This window comes from Zeugodacus cucurbitae, chromosome 6 (assembly GCF_028554725.1).
Source record: "Zeugodacus cucurbitae isolate PBARC_wt_2022May chromosome 6, idZeuCucr1.2, whole genome shotgun sequence".
Taxonomy (NCBI): domain Eukaryota; kingdom Metazoa; phylum Arthropoda; class Insecta; order Diptera; family Tephritidae; genus Zeugodacus; species Zeugodacus cucurbitae.
In genome coordinates, this window is record NC_071671.1 from 8,597,403 (window position 1) to 8,612,900 (window position 15,498).

At 35.9% G+C, this 15,498-nt stretch overlaps 1 protein-coding gene across 2 annotated transcripts; it reads left to right on the plus strand.

Annotated features, from left to right (window-relative positions):
- The first annotated feature begins 32 nt into the window (after positions 1-32).
- On the plus strand, positions 33-15,219 carry LOC105216318 (long-chain fatty acid transport protein 4). 2 transcript variants are annotated; one of them, XM_011190754.3, is made up of 7 exons: positions 33-174; positions 12,144-12,357; positions 12,420-12,910; positions 12,973-13,123; positions 13,182-13,576; positions 13,635-14,074; positions 14,137-15,219. In XM_011190754.3, exons 2-7 carry the CDS (start codon positions 12,161-12,163, stop codon positions 14,443-14,445), a joined length of 1,983 nt encoding a protein of 660 aa, XP_011189056.2. In that variant the 5' UTR covers positions 33-174; positions 12,144-12,160; the 3' UTR covers positions 14,446-15,219. The 2 variants fall into 2 exon arrangements, with proteins under 2 accessions (XP_011189056.2, XP_011189055.2); XM_011190753.3 differs by lacking the exon at positions 33-174 and adding an exon at positions 4,893-5,569.
- The last annotated feature ends 279 nt before the right edge of the window (positions 15,220-15,498 follow it).

The window sequence follows — 15,498 nt, forward strand, 5'->3', positions numbered from 1 at the left end:
AGTTTGAGTAAATTAAATTGTCAATGAATACTTTTCCACAAATTGTTGCAAACTCATTCCGCGCGAGAACGTACATAGATATGCCCTTACGAAGTATTACGTGTGTACGGTTTACAATCGGTATTTGGATCGTTTAATTAGTGAATATACAGCAACTCTGTGAAGCAACTAACCGTAAGTTCATTCCAAAAGTATAAAAACATATGTATGTAACAATCTGCAGCAATGTGAGACATCGGGTGATCCAAGTAGAGGTACTTTTTTCAAACGTCTACAGATCTACAGATCACTCATGAGTCGTGTCAAGCTCTTATGTTATTTTTGTTCAATATTGTTTGTTATTCCATCATGGAAAGACGTACGCCTGAACAACTTTTATAAATTGTTCAATTTTACTACGAAAATTTAAGTACTGTATAGACTGTGTTTCGCGCGCTTCGCTCAACTTATGGTCAACATAATCAGCCTACTGAGCGTACTATTCGCAACACCATCACCCATCTTGAGACACAGCATTCATTATTGGCTAATATTCGACCGAATAGACCACATACAGCACGCAGTGAAGAAAATATGGCGGCCGTAGCTGAGAGTGTACACGAAGACCGTGGAAAGTCTTAACTTGAAAGCATACCAAATCAGTTTGTGCAAGAACTTAAGCCGCTAGACATTCAAAAGCGACATCGCTTCGATCTATGGGCTCTTGAAAAGTTCCAAAAAGATTCGACATTTTCGAGCCAAGTTCTGTTCAGCGATTAGTCCCATTTCCGGCTCAATGGGTATGTATATAAGCAAAATTGCCACATTTGGGACGAAGAGCAACCTGATGAGATTCAAGAGCTGTCATTTCATCCAGAAAAAACATCGGTTTGGAGTGGTCTTCGGTCTATATTTCTTCAAAAATGATCCCGATGAGAATGTAACCTTCAATGGCGGCCATGATAACCCACTATTTGATGCCTGTAATTGAAGCTCGTGATATCAGCGACATTTGGTTTCAACAAGACTTCCCACGCATCGCATCAATCAATGGATTTATTGAGAGAAAGCTTCGGTGAGCAGATGACTTCACGTTTTGGCCCGGTCCATTGGTCACCAAGATATTGGGATATCACACCGTTAGACTTTTTCTTGTGGGTATATGTAAAGTCTAAAGTCTATGCGGAAAGTCTTACTTCGATTCAAGTCTTGGAACAAAAATTGGTCTCAGTGGACCTTCTGAGACGTAGCCGAGGCCAACATCTGAAAGAAATAATCTTTAAAAAAATAAATGCGAAATAATGTTCTTTCGAATGATAATAAACATTCTCCATTAAATTTCAATTTTATGTGTTTTTTTCATTAAATAGTAGGGAACCTCGAAATGGATCACCCTTTATTAATTCGAGTGGAGACTAAAAAAATCATCCCGGCATAGTAATTGAGCTATTTGTGAACCTTTTGGATCAATATTTGGACCATTTCAGGGTTGCTAGCTTCATTCATCATTATTTCGGTTCCGAAAGAGTAAGGACGGACTTTTATTCCCACCATAGAGAATATATCTTGAATGGTTGGAATATTGTAATTTGACAGTTACATAACTAGTTCGATTAAATTACCGTTTAAGATGAAGTTATTTAAAGGATTAAGATCTATTGAGTACGAGAAGTTTGATTAAATACGAAGTAATCGGAATATGGGCTAAATTAGAAAAAGCTGCCCGCCATAACATAATACAAGCCGCACTGAATTCTGCCGATTTTGAATTAGAGTATTTAAAAGAAGAGAACAAGAAAAGCAATTCAGTAAAGTCTATGAAGTCTATGAAGAAAGTGGAAAAGTGTGGGTCCACGGGTTTAAAGCAACCAACACTAGGCGCCACAATGATTTCATTTCAATCAACATCTGTTCCTGATTTCAAAGGAACTCTTGTTGACAACACAAACAACATGCCAACCAGGACTCAATCACACTCCATCCAGCAATAACAACAACAACAACCGCTGTACCATTACTCATTCACGCCTATTTGTGGATGAAAGCGACCCGTTAGGAAAAATTACCCACAACTTGTATGAAACTTATGAATAGTGAGTGTGGTCCTTATACCTTATCAGTAGCGTCTTGTTTGCTTTGTTTGCGCGAAATGAATGTGGCGGTGTGGGGTTGAAAGAGTCTTAGTCATCTGGCAAATGTTAATGACAGCCGCGGTGTTTTCTGTTTATGTTTCTGTTTCTGTTTGTGGGAGTGTGAAAGTTTGGCTCACTTGTTGGGTGACCCACGTGTGTATACAAGTATGAAAGCAATGAAACGCTGCTATATACAAATAAACGCGAAAAATACCATGTTTCTTGAACATTTTCTTTCCCACATCGTCGTCATTCTACACACAACTGTTGCTGACAGAATAAAAGTAATTTTTGAGTTTGACATTTTGGGCGATTATATGGGGCAGGTGACATGCAAATCGTAACGATCACAGGAGAGTGATAACTGAGCCAAACTTTCGTAAATTGATTATAACTTTCTTTCGTTTCCCTTTTTATGCACAACAGGGGTATTGTAACTAAGTTCCTTAGGTTATAATCACAATAGTATCTCTAAAACTTAGCAACTTGTTTGCGTATAAACTCTAGCATTTTATATATTTTAATAGTTGTCTACATACATATTCGCTCAGAGTGAATTTTTGAATTCGTTATATAGATAATTAACAGGATTATTTTCATACCACAGGGGTCTCTTACGGTTTTTTTTTCTTTTTGTTTTTTTTTTTTATATTTTGCTTGAATTACTATTTTTCATCCCATCAATAATATTATGGAAAAGTTTCCCAAATATAGCTTAGTCGACCCCTCAATATTAATTATTTAAAAAAAAAAATAAAAAAATCGAAAATTTTAAAATTTTGCCTGACCATCACCGTTCATACAAACTTTAGTAATATACTCAATTTTTCGTATATCTTTATGAAATTTTCGATATTATGATGTGTATCGCTTATAGTTTATAAAACAAAAAAAGGTAAAGGTCATTGACCTCGACCAAAATATAAACAAATGACAAACCCCTGGCCAAAGGTTACTGACCTCGACCTAAAATGTAAGCAAACCCCACCCAAAAGTCAATGACCTCAACCAAAATGTAAACAAACCCCACTCAAAGGTCAATGACGTCACATCAAAATGTAAACTAACTTCTGTCAAAGGTCATTGACCTCGAATAAAATGTAAACAAACCCCACCCAAAGGTCAATGACCTCGGCCAAAGGTCAATGACCTCACACCAAAATGTAAACAAACCCCTGTCAAAGGTCAATGACCTCGGCCAAAATGTAAACAATGGGGTCACGTGAAATAAAATTTGTTTACTTTTAATGATCACGTGACATAGGGTTTGTTTACATTTACTGGTCACGTGACATAATGTTTGTTTTGGTCGAGGACAAGGACCTTTGACAGGGGTTTGTTTACATTTTGTTGTGAGGTCATTGATCTCGGCCTGGTTTGTTTACCTTTTGGCTGAGGTCATTGACCTTTGACCGGGGTTTGTTTACATTTTAGGCCGAGGTCAGTAACCTTTGGTCAGGAGTTTGTTTAGATTTGTGGAGAGGACAGGTTTGTTTACACTTAGGAGGGTGAAGTCAATTTTGTTTACATTTTAGGGGGGTTTCGTGACTTTAGGTTTATTTACATTTTGAGAGGACATATGAGATCTGACTTATTTATATTTTAAGTGGATGTGAGTCGGTATTAATTATTTTTTTCTGGACGTTTGATGTTTACAATTAAGTAAAAAAATAAAATGATTGAATTTTATAAATTTCCTGAAATGTATAAAAATTTTGCAAAATTTCCGAAAAATTCATCAAAAATTAACTTAGTTTAGTAGTAGATTCTCGCAGCTACCATTTGCTAGCATTCCAAACCCTGTAGCTTTAATATCTACAGAGTTATGGGCAATGAAGCATTGCGATTGAATTTCTTAATGGGTTTCGTTGGGTGAAATTATGATATTTCCAATAATTTCTTTAATATAATAAATTTAGCTCATCTGTGCGGAGAATAAAAAATAAATCGAGAAATTTTGATAACCGACTTTGAAAACACAGTTACGCTGGAGCACACAAATTCATCAGTTTCAAATACTCTGATAGACTTGAAATTTTAAATGCATATAATTTCTATTTTCGTATGATTTGGTGCGAACGATTGTTGAGCAATATACTACATAGTATATGTACATCACCGTATTCGTTTGGTATATGTACATCACCGTATTCGTTTCTGTCTAAGAAAAACAAGAATATCCAAAAAATGATTAAAAGATGATTTAGAATTCTAGTATATTGGGTAAAATTAAATAATGTTTAACACCAAGTTTGTGGTGATATGTTATAATAAATATTCCATAATAAATCTTACAGTGAAGCCAATTATGCTTATGGTCTTTCGCAAATCCGGTCGTATATATAATTGAGCGTATGAAGTGCGCAGATGTCGTGATTTTCTTACTCATTCACTGCTCAGATATGATATGACATCATGACGTCGCATCAAATCAACTAGTAAAAACATCACATGATGCAAAATTATTTATGGCCGGCACTGTGTACGCGATCGTATCCGGTTTGTGTCTGTGCTAAGTGCTTTTACAAACTAAACACGCCGCCTTCACATGTGTTGCACATTAAACACATATCAATTTATCGCCCACTATTTAGCTTTTACTCAGTAAAGACATTCTAACAAGTGGTTTGGACAGTGGACATAGTTCACCTTGACGCCGCTTCTAATCACAAACTAGTAATAAATTATATACTCCTACATATGTATGTATGTATAGGTTCACGCTTGGAGACGAATAGCTAGAAAGCAAATTCGTGAAGCAATCAGCTGTACACGAGCAGCTGTTGTCAGTTCATTCGTGAGAGTCGTACATAACGGCTGTGAGACTTAAGTGCCGCAAAATCGATTCAATTGTGAAACGAAAAAAAAAAATCACAAAAATACTAAAGAAAACAGTAGAACCCGTGTGTTATTACATGCCTATTGAACAAGTAAGCAAATAAAGCTGGCGCATATGAATTGACAAAGAATATTGGGCGCGAGTGCCGGTAATAATGTTTTGAAGTGATAAATTACAATTAAAGAATATACGATACTGTACACGTATATATATAGTATATATACGAATGTACTATATATAAATAACGTAATAGAATTAGAAGCGCTCGACGGCCGTTTTATGCATATTTGATGGCCAAAGTAGTTTGGTAGCTAGGTCATACGGTGCGTGCAACTTGCATTGTTGTGACGCTCACGAGAACGTGGGAGAGCGTATTTTGAGTTTTTAACCGTGTGTAGTGCCAACAAACAAATATCCAGTTCATATATGCACATACATACATACATACATAAGAAGGTATTTACAAAAGCTTTAACGCGTAAGACAAATACAAAGTGAGATAGGGATTGACAAAGTCAGCTGCGCAGTTGTAACTGATAAGAAGTGCCAAACTGTGGTGTTGGTACGAGCGACGGTGTGTGGAGCAAAGGAAACAGCTGACTGAATCATACACGAAGAGGTGGGTATTAAATATTCAAGTCAAAGGGTAAATGTCGGGGTTAGTGCGGGTGGTGGCGCGACTTTGTAATCACTACATTGTTGTTATAGTTGCGGTTTGACTCGTTTTATTGCCGAGATAAGCGTTTCGCTTGGTGTGAATGAACAGATACATGTATATGTGATAAAAACTAAATTTATATACTATACATATATATATGTATATAACTGGTGTAGTGATAGGAATTACAATACGCCAGGCTTGAACTTGTATAACGTTTAACAACAATTGGAACGCGGTGCTAATAAACAACAATAAAACTATAATTACGCATAAGTGTACATCGCACTTTTTATATACAAATATATAAATATGTATATGTACATAGATGCATAATTATATACATATAATGTACTTTACCCGCTATAAATATTTGTGTAAATCCCTGCCTGTTTAAATATTCGCTTAAAGTAAATTATTCATAAATGAATATACTTTACATACATACATATGCATATTGTATAAACAATCGCCTGTTAGTCTATGCATATCAAATATATATTCATATGTACATATCTATAAGTGGCCATTACACCTTTGCTATAAGTGTGGCAATTGCTTCTCCTCCTACTGATTACATGCGGCTTAATGATATGCGACAAATGGCTGATTGATTTTATGATGGGCTAACACAGACGTTTACGCAACCCACCGGGAGTTGCCACTATGTATTTGTTGTAGGAACCGCTTTAAGCGATTATAGCCGGACGAAGTTTATATTAGAAAGAACTAAATAATAAAATTTATTTGGTTTGGCTTGGTTCCTTTGATAACAGCATCTAGAAAACACTTTAAGCCAAATTGTTTTTAATGAATAATAGATGATAACCTGCTTTGTACTGGTTTGAGTGATACTTTGAAATAAATTAAAGAAGTTAAATATCGAATTTTTTATATTTATCGTATTACTGCTAAGTCAGGTGTGAAGATTTTACTTAAGGCAGTAGTCTGCTTTACAGGCTTCAAAAAATCGATTTTTTTGTTTTGTTTTAAATCTCTTTCAAAACTTTCCAAGAATATTCCAGATGCAAATTCGACATATTTTCGAAGCTAGAGCAGTTTTAGTGGCCGAGCGTCGAGCAGGTGCGAATGGATACTGAAAACTTTAAAGCGCGTTTTCTCGAGTTTTCATTTTCACAAGTGTTAGAAAACGGTGCCGGCGATAGCAGAAATAATATATGTCCGATCGAAAAAAACCAAAGTGATCTAGCTTCAGTATTAAATTATCTTCTATTTGAACTAGACAAAAGTAGTTGAAGTTGGACAAAAGTATTATTTAAACTATTTGTTTTGCAACTTAATATACATTTTTTTTTTCTTAAAAAAGTGATTTTTTTTTCAAACTTCGAAAAAATTTGAAATTTTATAACTTCTTCGGTATTTGTTTAGTTCATAAAGAAAATAAACTTATAAAAATTAAATAAAAATTCGACACACAGACGTTTACGCAACTGTTTCAGATGCATCGCACGACCTCCATCACCGGCACCCGATTTACAAGTGCAGCCTCCAGGCGCTCCAGAAAAATACTTACAACTTTGAAAAAATTTCAATATTTTTTAATAATAAATATTGTTTTTAAGCCTTAAATATAGTACACTATCGTCTTAAAATTCCGTTTACATAAATCATTTCCTTCCCTTTCAAAAAAAATTGCTAAAAAAAGCTCTTTTTTCGGCTTCTAAAGCAGACTACTGCCTTAATTTTGTTAAAATCGTAATATGCTTTGCACATCGCAAATACTAAATTTATACAGATATTGTGACACCAAACCACATTGTAGTGCCTTTGCCTAAGGAGTGAGACTTGCAATGGTTTCAACTTAGGTTAGTTAGGTCAGGTTAAGGGGTAGATCTTCGCGAATGCAGAGAATCTTACTGAGACAGATTCGACTGTACATTGTGACATTCGGAAAAACTCCAAACGGATCACCTTATGTTGCAACTTTTTCGTTAATAATTGGATTCAATAATAAAGTTCTTAAGTCGGCTAATGTCGTTTGCAGTCACTTCGCTGGGTTCGCAGAAAATATGCCTACCGAGGTGCTTTAACCTTAAGTCTGGCGAATGCTGGACACTGAAGGAGAAAGTGCTTGAACGATTCCTCTTCGCCTTACTCCAAAGCGTCTGACATGATCCCTAGCCGCACCTCATGTGTGCCTATTAGGTTATGACCAGTAAGCACTCCAATGATCGCGGAGAGATGAGCCTTACCTGATGACAGTAGCTGCAAAGACCTTTTTCGTTCCATTGTGGGCCAAAAGAACCTCGCTACTGTGCAGGTTCTGGTTGTTTTCCAGCGCTTGGCGAGCTCTCTCAAAGAACATAATATTTTTTTCGAATTCCTCTAGCTAGAGAGTGATCAATCTTAAAGTATATACAAGGAGACCACTAGATCTATTGTGAAACACATTTAAACATAAGTATTGAATTCTAGTAATAATGATGAGAGTCATTTGTTGTTCCTCTTCGATAAACGTAGTAGTTTTACTTCTTAAGGCGAACAAAAATGGTGGACTTTTTTTTTTGAAAATCGACTTTTTTCAGCCACAAATGAAGTTGAAAAGTAAAGCAGATCTTCACCGACTGGATTTATCCTAGTTCATACCATAGCTTTATATGTATAGAATAACGTATTAAAATTTGGAATTGATACCTCATAGGCCAGTCGGAAAAACACTGTTTCGAGAAAAATGCGTTTAAAGTTTTGAGGCGCTCTAGCCGTCGTCTGACGCTTCCACCGTTAAACGGCTATAACTTCAAGAGTTTTTGAAATTTTAAAGGAACATTCTTGAATAGTTATAGGTTCGAATTAAATTAAGTAGATTTTCTGAAACCGAGAATGGGGGGGTCCCCTTAAAACATTATATAGGGTAAATTCTACAATCCTCTTTTGATGTCGCTTTAGATCAACGACTTCCACACTGCAAGCAGAAACGTATTTTAAATACATATATGCTTAATGACCGACCACTTTTTGATGCACAGTAGTTTATTTACTAAATGCAAATACGTAACACATGCATTAGTTCATATATATTATATTAAATCACACACATACATGCATACAGATACTCACAAGTGTCGGTCAAAGAATGATTGCGAATCAACTTGTCAATGATATTTTGCGCGCGATCTCGTGCGCTGCCAATTGTAAAACCTTCGTCCCCCTCCACCCTGCTCAATAACTTTGGCTACTTGCCGCACTGATTGACGTGAAAATCTATCAATCTATCTATACGAATATACATATGTACATATATGACACCGATTGCTGAGTAAATACAGATAGTTTTTGTTGTTATTGCCATGAAGTCGATGGTTCTTCGTTGTATGTGTTTCGAATATAAATTCGTTGAACTGGTAGATTTTTCAATAGACAATTTACCGCCAAGTTAGCTAAGTTTACGGACATACATATATGTATTTATGTTTATATATATATATGTATTTATGTTTAGGCAGAAGTACATTCCTTCATAAACCAATTTTTAATTCTTTTAACTTGTCGAGTTACATACTTTATATGTGAAAGAATATCGCAAATCCAAATTTTTTATAAAGTCGATTTCAATAGCTTTCTGAACCCAGTTTCTGTGCGCCTTTTTGTAATAACTTTCAGATTACGAAATGTATGTCAATAGTATAAATGTATAAATTTATAATGAGTGCACCTCATTAGAAGCCCATTACTTATAAATATGTGAATATATTTAAATAATCTATGAGATTGCCATTCGTGCGCTGTTCGTTGCACTCTTAATGGGAATATTGACTCGTAAGTCGTTAAGCAGAATTACTATATATCTGAATTAAAAACAAACATCACGTGCACTTAACGTAATCTATTAATTGAGCTTTGCGCTACTACTGCACTACTAAATACTTGCACTTTATATAATATATGAAATTTCTTACTGACTTTAATAACTGATTCATATGCGGCAAAATACATAAATACACAAAATTTATTTTATGAAATTGTATTAAACTCTTAAATAGTAAAGCGAAAACATAGTAAATTTCGTGTTCTTATCTTAAATGTAAGTTAAATTGCGGCTCTGAAGTCACTTTGTAAATTAAGGGATTCTAAAAATGTTTTTTAGTATACTTAATGACTTAAATATAGGTAAGTTTTTAATTTGTTCATCTCAATTAGGTATGTATTCAATAAATGCTATGCCTTTTCGCATAAGCAAATAAATTTATTACATTAGGATTATAATTGAGTAACCAGATTTTGCTTTTCGCACAGCCGGCTACTCGATTAACGATCAGCTGTTATACATTTTTGTTTTTTTTTGTTCATAAGAATTTGGTGAGTTTCATCAGTCGATTCATATTTTATCGATGAGTACAACCAAATTTACTGCATAGACAACAGTCCACAGAGCTTCATTCCAGTTTCAACACGATTTGTGTTCGATTAAAAATTAATGTAGTAAAATAAGAATTTTCATTTGTATGGTAAATCGATCTAAATCAGTGCTTTAATCGAGCAAATGCCGGTTAATTAAACAATTAACTGCTGTGCGAAAAGGCTTTTATGTCTATTAAATGATTTAACGTTATACGATTCTCTTTAAAAGTTATCTAGAAGAATACTCAAATACAGAAAATACTCTACACAAAACTAAAAAAATTTTAAAATGAAAATGAAAGCTATCTAAAATTGTGTTTGTTTTTTCTTAAAACATTTTTTAAATGGTTTAAAAAGTGATGAAGAGCTATGTATGTTTGAATGAGCGAAATATACAGCATTACCGATATGTCTGTTATAAATCATAATGAGTATATGGGGTTAAGGAAAGATATAAATGGGACAATTTTTACCAAATTTTAAAGTTTGCCCAAGACAATACTTTCACATTATTTAATTTAACTATAATGAACTATTGGATGGATCAATTATGATATTAGGTTGGCAAAAATCTCCCACGAGACCATACATGATTAGTTTGAATTTTGCGTTCAACAGTTATAGACGTGTAAACATGGAGTTCACTAACGTCGAAATTCTCGGTATTTTAAAGTGTTCCTGCGTTAAAAGCAAATCCGCTAGAGAAACGTTCCGTGAGATTAATGGTGTGTTGGGGGATGGTCCTCTATTACTCCAAACTACGGAGGAATGGATTCAGAACGGGTGAAAATGACATGCGGATAAGCCAGCCGGCGAAAGACTGTGACGACGAATACCGATCAAATCATGGAATACATCGATTTAGACCGTCATGTTACAACTCGTGATATCGTCTAGGAGATGAGAGTTAGTTACCAAACAATTTTAAGCCATCTGCAGAAGGCTGGATACATAAAAAAGCTTGATGTTTGGGTGGCACATGATTTGACACAAAAAAACCTTCTGGACCGAATCAATGCCTGCGATATGCTGCTGAAACGGAACGAAAGCGGGTGGTGACTGGCGACTAAAATGAATCACATACGACAATATCAAACGAAAACGGTCGTGGTCGAAGGCCGGTAAATCGTCCCAAACAGTGGCCAAGCCAGGATTGACGGCTGCTGTGTGTTTAATGGGATTGGAAGGGAAGCATCCATATGAACTGGACCGCTTGAAACAGGCGATCGACCAGAAGCGTCCACTATTGGCCAACAGGAAGGGTGTAGTGTTCCACCAGGACAACGCCGGACCACACACTTCGTTGATGACTCGTAAGAAGCTACAGGAGCTCGGATGGGAGGTTGTATCGCATCCACCATATAGCGCGGACATAGCGCCAAGTGATTACCACCTGTTCCTGTCCATGGCGAACGCCCTTGGTGATGTAAAGTTGAACTCAAAAGTGGCTGTACGAGTTCTTCGTAAAAAAGGAGGGAGGCTTCTACGATGGGGTATTATGAAGTTGCCGTCTAGATAGAAACTTATTATTGAACGAAATGGCGCATATTTAGACTAAATCCGGAAGGGAGATATTTGCCAACCCAATATTATAATCTTATTGTTTATATAGTGGCTAAGAGAAGGTCTACTGGTATAATGTGCCATAATAATAATTTAATAAAAATACAGTTCAGAAATTACTAATCTAGTATTCGTATGATTAGTTTCATTGATTTCTTGGTTGATCTGACCTCACTTGGATGCCTTTTCAACTGAGTATACTAGTGGCAACATACTATAATTACAGCTCCTAAGCTCTTTGTATAGCAATGATTCATGGATTTGGATTTTGGAGTTTCTTACCTCGTTCGCTATTATGCTTACCTATGAATCTACATTCCAGTCCATATAAATACAAATATTTTGCCGTTACGTGTGTAGTATTCAAGAAAAACGCTTTTGTAGATAATATGTTATAACTATGCCCACCAAAAAAAGACAACATTTGTTATCTTTTAAGAGTGATTCAACATACCTTGTTTTAATCGCTGTGTATTGTTAGCCTTTGACAAAATATGTATATCTAACTCCATGCCTCGATAAGCAATAAGTTCTTTCTTCCTATATGCTTTTCAGAATTTTATAATACAATTTTTTTACTAACAAAATACATACTTTTTGCCACTTTCAACAGACTATAAATCGAACAACATGCAAATATTGTTGGAGTTGAATTTTAGACAACGCAACTCCACCCGTGTGGTCATACTTATTTTGGGGCTGCTGTCATTCATCTTATTCAAAGACAGTACAAAAGGATGTTTGTTCTTGGGCGCTGCATTGGCATTAATGCTCAGGAATCCGACTTATGTGTACGCTTTCGGTACCACAATTAAGCGGGACATCATGTAAGTTGGACTTCTCAATTTCAAAAAAAAAAATTGTAATTTTTTGTGATGAATACTTGCAGAGCTGGCTATCGTTTTCTCAAGTTGAACATTTTCATAATGCTTTTGGAGCGAAAACAATGGACAGTAGCGCGTATATTCCAAGAGCGAGTAAAGAAACACCCGAAGAAGACTTGCTTTATAATGGATGATCGGTCGTTGAGTTTTCAATGTGTCGAGAATTATACAAACAAAGTGGGTGCATATTTTAAGGCACGAGGCTTGAAAAATGGCGATTGTGTAGCACTAGTCATGGAGACCAGACCCGAGTTTGTGTGCCTGTGGCTTGGACTCTCCAAGATCGGTGTCGTTACAGCGTTAATCAATTCGCATCTGCGACGCGATAACTTACTGCATTCCATCAAAGTGGCAAATGCCAACGTAATTATAGTTGGTACAGAACTTAGCAAAGCTTTGGAGGAAATTCAGAATGAAGCAGAGGTCAAGACCTTACCAATTTATCAATTCAGCGATGAAGCACAACGAGACAATGATAATTTTCAGCTTTTGAATGGTAGTCCGCTGAGTTCTTTTTAGTTTTATATGCACCAATTAATATGACTGATCTTATAATAGGTGCTACTGATCTCACCGCCGCACTTGAGTTACAAGCAATAGAGGATCTTAGCGCGGACATTGCCGCTTGCAGCCCAAAGGATAAATTATTATTCGTATATACCTCTGGCACGACGGGCTTACCAAAGGCAGCTGTCATAAATAATTTAAGGTGTGTTAAATTAAGAATAGTTTACTCTTGTATAACATCGAGAACTGAATATTTTTAGATACCTATTCATGGCTAGCGGAATTCACCATATGCTCGCGCTCAACAATGACGATGTTATTTATAATGCCTTGCCGTTGTATCACACAGCTGGTGGTATAATCGGTGTGGGGAATGCCTTGCTGCATGGTTGCACGGTTGTCTTGCGAACGAAATTTTCCGCCTCGAATTTCTGGAAGGATTGCGTTAAGTACAACTGCACTGTAGCGCAATATATTGGCGAATTGTGTCGATATCTGTTGTCCACATCACCAAAACCAGAAGACACACAGCACCAGCTACGCCTGATGTATGGCAACGGCTTACGTCCACAAATTTGGTCACAATTCGTATCCCGATTTAATATTCCACATATTGGTGAGGTCTATGGTTCAACGGAGGGCAATTCCAATCTTGGTATTATTTTTTACTCAATTGTTTATGACTTTTAACGAATACGCTTTACCGCTTTCAGCTAATGTCACCAATCAAGTGGGAGCTGTGGGTTTTGTGCCACTAATCGGCCGTTACTTTTACCCTGTGCAGATTATTAAATGTGATGAGGAAACTGGCGAGCCCATACGTAATGAGAGTGGGTTTTGCCAAAGATGTTCGCCGGGAGAGACAGGTTTGCTCGTGGGCAAAGTGAATCCTAAACGCGCGGTGACTGCCTTCAATGGCTATGCAGACAAGGAAGCTTCCGAGAAGAAGCTGCTACGCAATGTATACAGTGTGGGGGATCTCTTCTTCAATTCGGGCGATATGGTGGTTATGGACATACTCGGCTATTTCTACTTCAAAGATCGCACTGGCGACACATTCCGTTGGCGTGGCGAAAATGTCGCAACACAAGAAGTAGAAGCGAATATTACCAACGTAATTGGTCTAAAGGATTGCGTTGTTTATGGTGTCGAAGTAAGTTTTCGCTATGCAAATTGTGGTGCATATTAACTCATTATTTCTATAATTGTTTCAAGATCCCCTATGTGGAGGGCAAAGCCGGTATGGCAGCTATAGTTGATCCAGATCGTAAAGTAGACTTGCAACATCTATCAGCTGGCGTACGTGGTAGCTTGCCAGCCTATGCTCGCCCACTGTTCGTTAGATTAATGAACGATATACCACGCACTGCTACTTTTAAACTAAAGAAAATAGAGCTTTCGCGAGAAGCTTTCGATATTCGTCGCATCAAAGATCCAATATATTACTTGAATAAGGATGGCATATATCGTTTATTATCTGAGGAACACTTTGAAGATCTAATGCAGGGCAAAGCCGGACTGTAACATGGATATTGAGGAGTGAGCTCACTGCTCCGTATTTAAGCATATATAGTCGACGAAGTGGCTTTGGTGGTGAACAATTTAATAAGTGATTACAAGCATCAAACTAAGTATAAGTAACTATAAACGAATGTAGGCTGTATTTTTATATAATTCCGAACCATGACTCGAGCAGTTCTATGCAATGATACAATAATAATGTTAGGAAGTGGTATTCGAGCTTGACTCATATATAATTTATAGTTGTATTATTTCTATGAATATCACAGATCATTACTGGATTCTGTAATTAATTACGAGAATAACGAACAAATGTCATTTTATTGAAATCACATAACAGTTACTAAATACTGTTTATAAGGTTATAGAGAGTTTCATCAACGCTTCATCATTGTTCATTGCTCAAAACTGACAGTGTGCTGATGCAGGAATGCAATGTCATAGAATTAAAAAACGCGTATGTCTAGATTCCCTTTGTAGTTTGATAATGCATGCAAATTTTCAACGAATATTTTCGTAAAATTAAATTCTAAATGATCGATAATAATAGTTTTTACCAAATCATCTTAGTACAAGTTTACAACGCAATATTTAAAATAAATGACATTTAACATATCAATAATATTATCATTCACCACTGCAAACCTCTAACAAAACAAGTGATATATACATATAATACATATAAAAATACAAATTTGTTACTTTATACCAGTGAAAGCTTAAGCCATTCTTTGTAGTATTTTTTATTGAAATAAATAAAGACAAACAAATAATTTACACCTGTAGTTGGAATTATTTTTAGAAAATTTAATAGGAAGGAATGTGAATATTACTTTAAAAGTGGAACTTCTCTAGTAGAACCAGGTATTGACTTATCTGGAGATTAACTAGAGCACACAATGAGTCGAAGTGGCTTAAAAGCTGCCACTTGCGGTCAGTCCTTATTTGAATTTCCTGTAGTGCCTTAATATAATTTACATATTGACTAATATATTAGGTCTATTAGGCCGTGTTTTACAGTATTTCTTCGATAAAGGTGAAAGTGCAAACCAGACA

Coding starts and splice junctions, on each gene's coding strand:
- LOC105216318 (XM_011190754.3), top strand. CDS start 12,161: ATGCAAATATTGTTGGAGTTGAATTTTAGACAACGCAACTCCACCCGT. Junction 12,358..12,419: donor ACAATTAAGCGGGACATCAT/GTAAGTTGGACT, acceptor GAATACTTGCAG/AGCTGGCTATCGTTTTCTCA. Junction 13,577..13,634: donor GGAGGGCAATTCCAATCTTG/GTATTATTTTTT, acceptor TACCGCTTTCAG/CTAATGTCACCAATCAAGTG.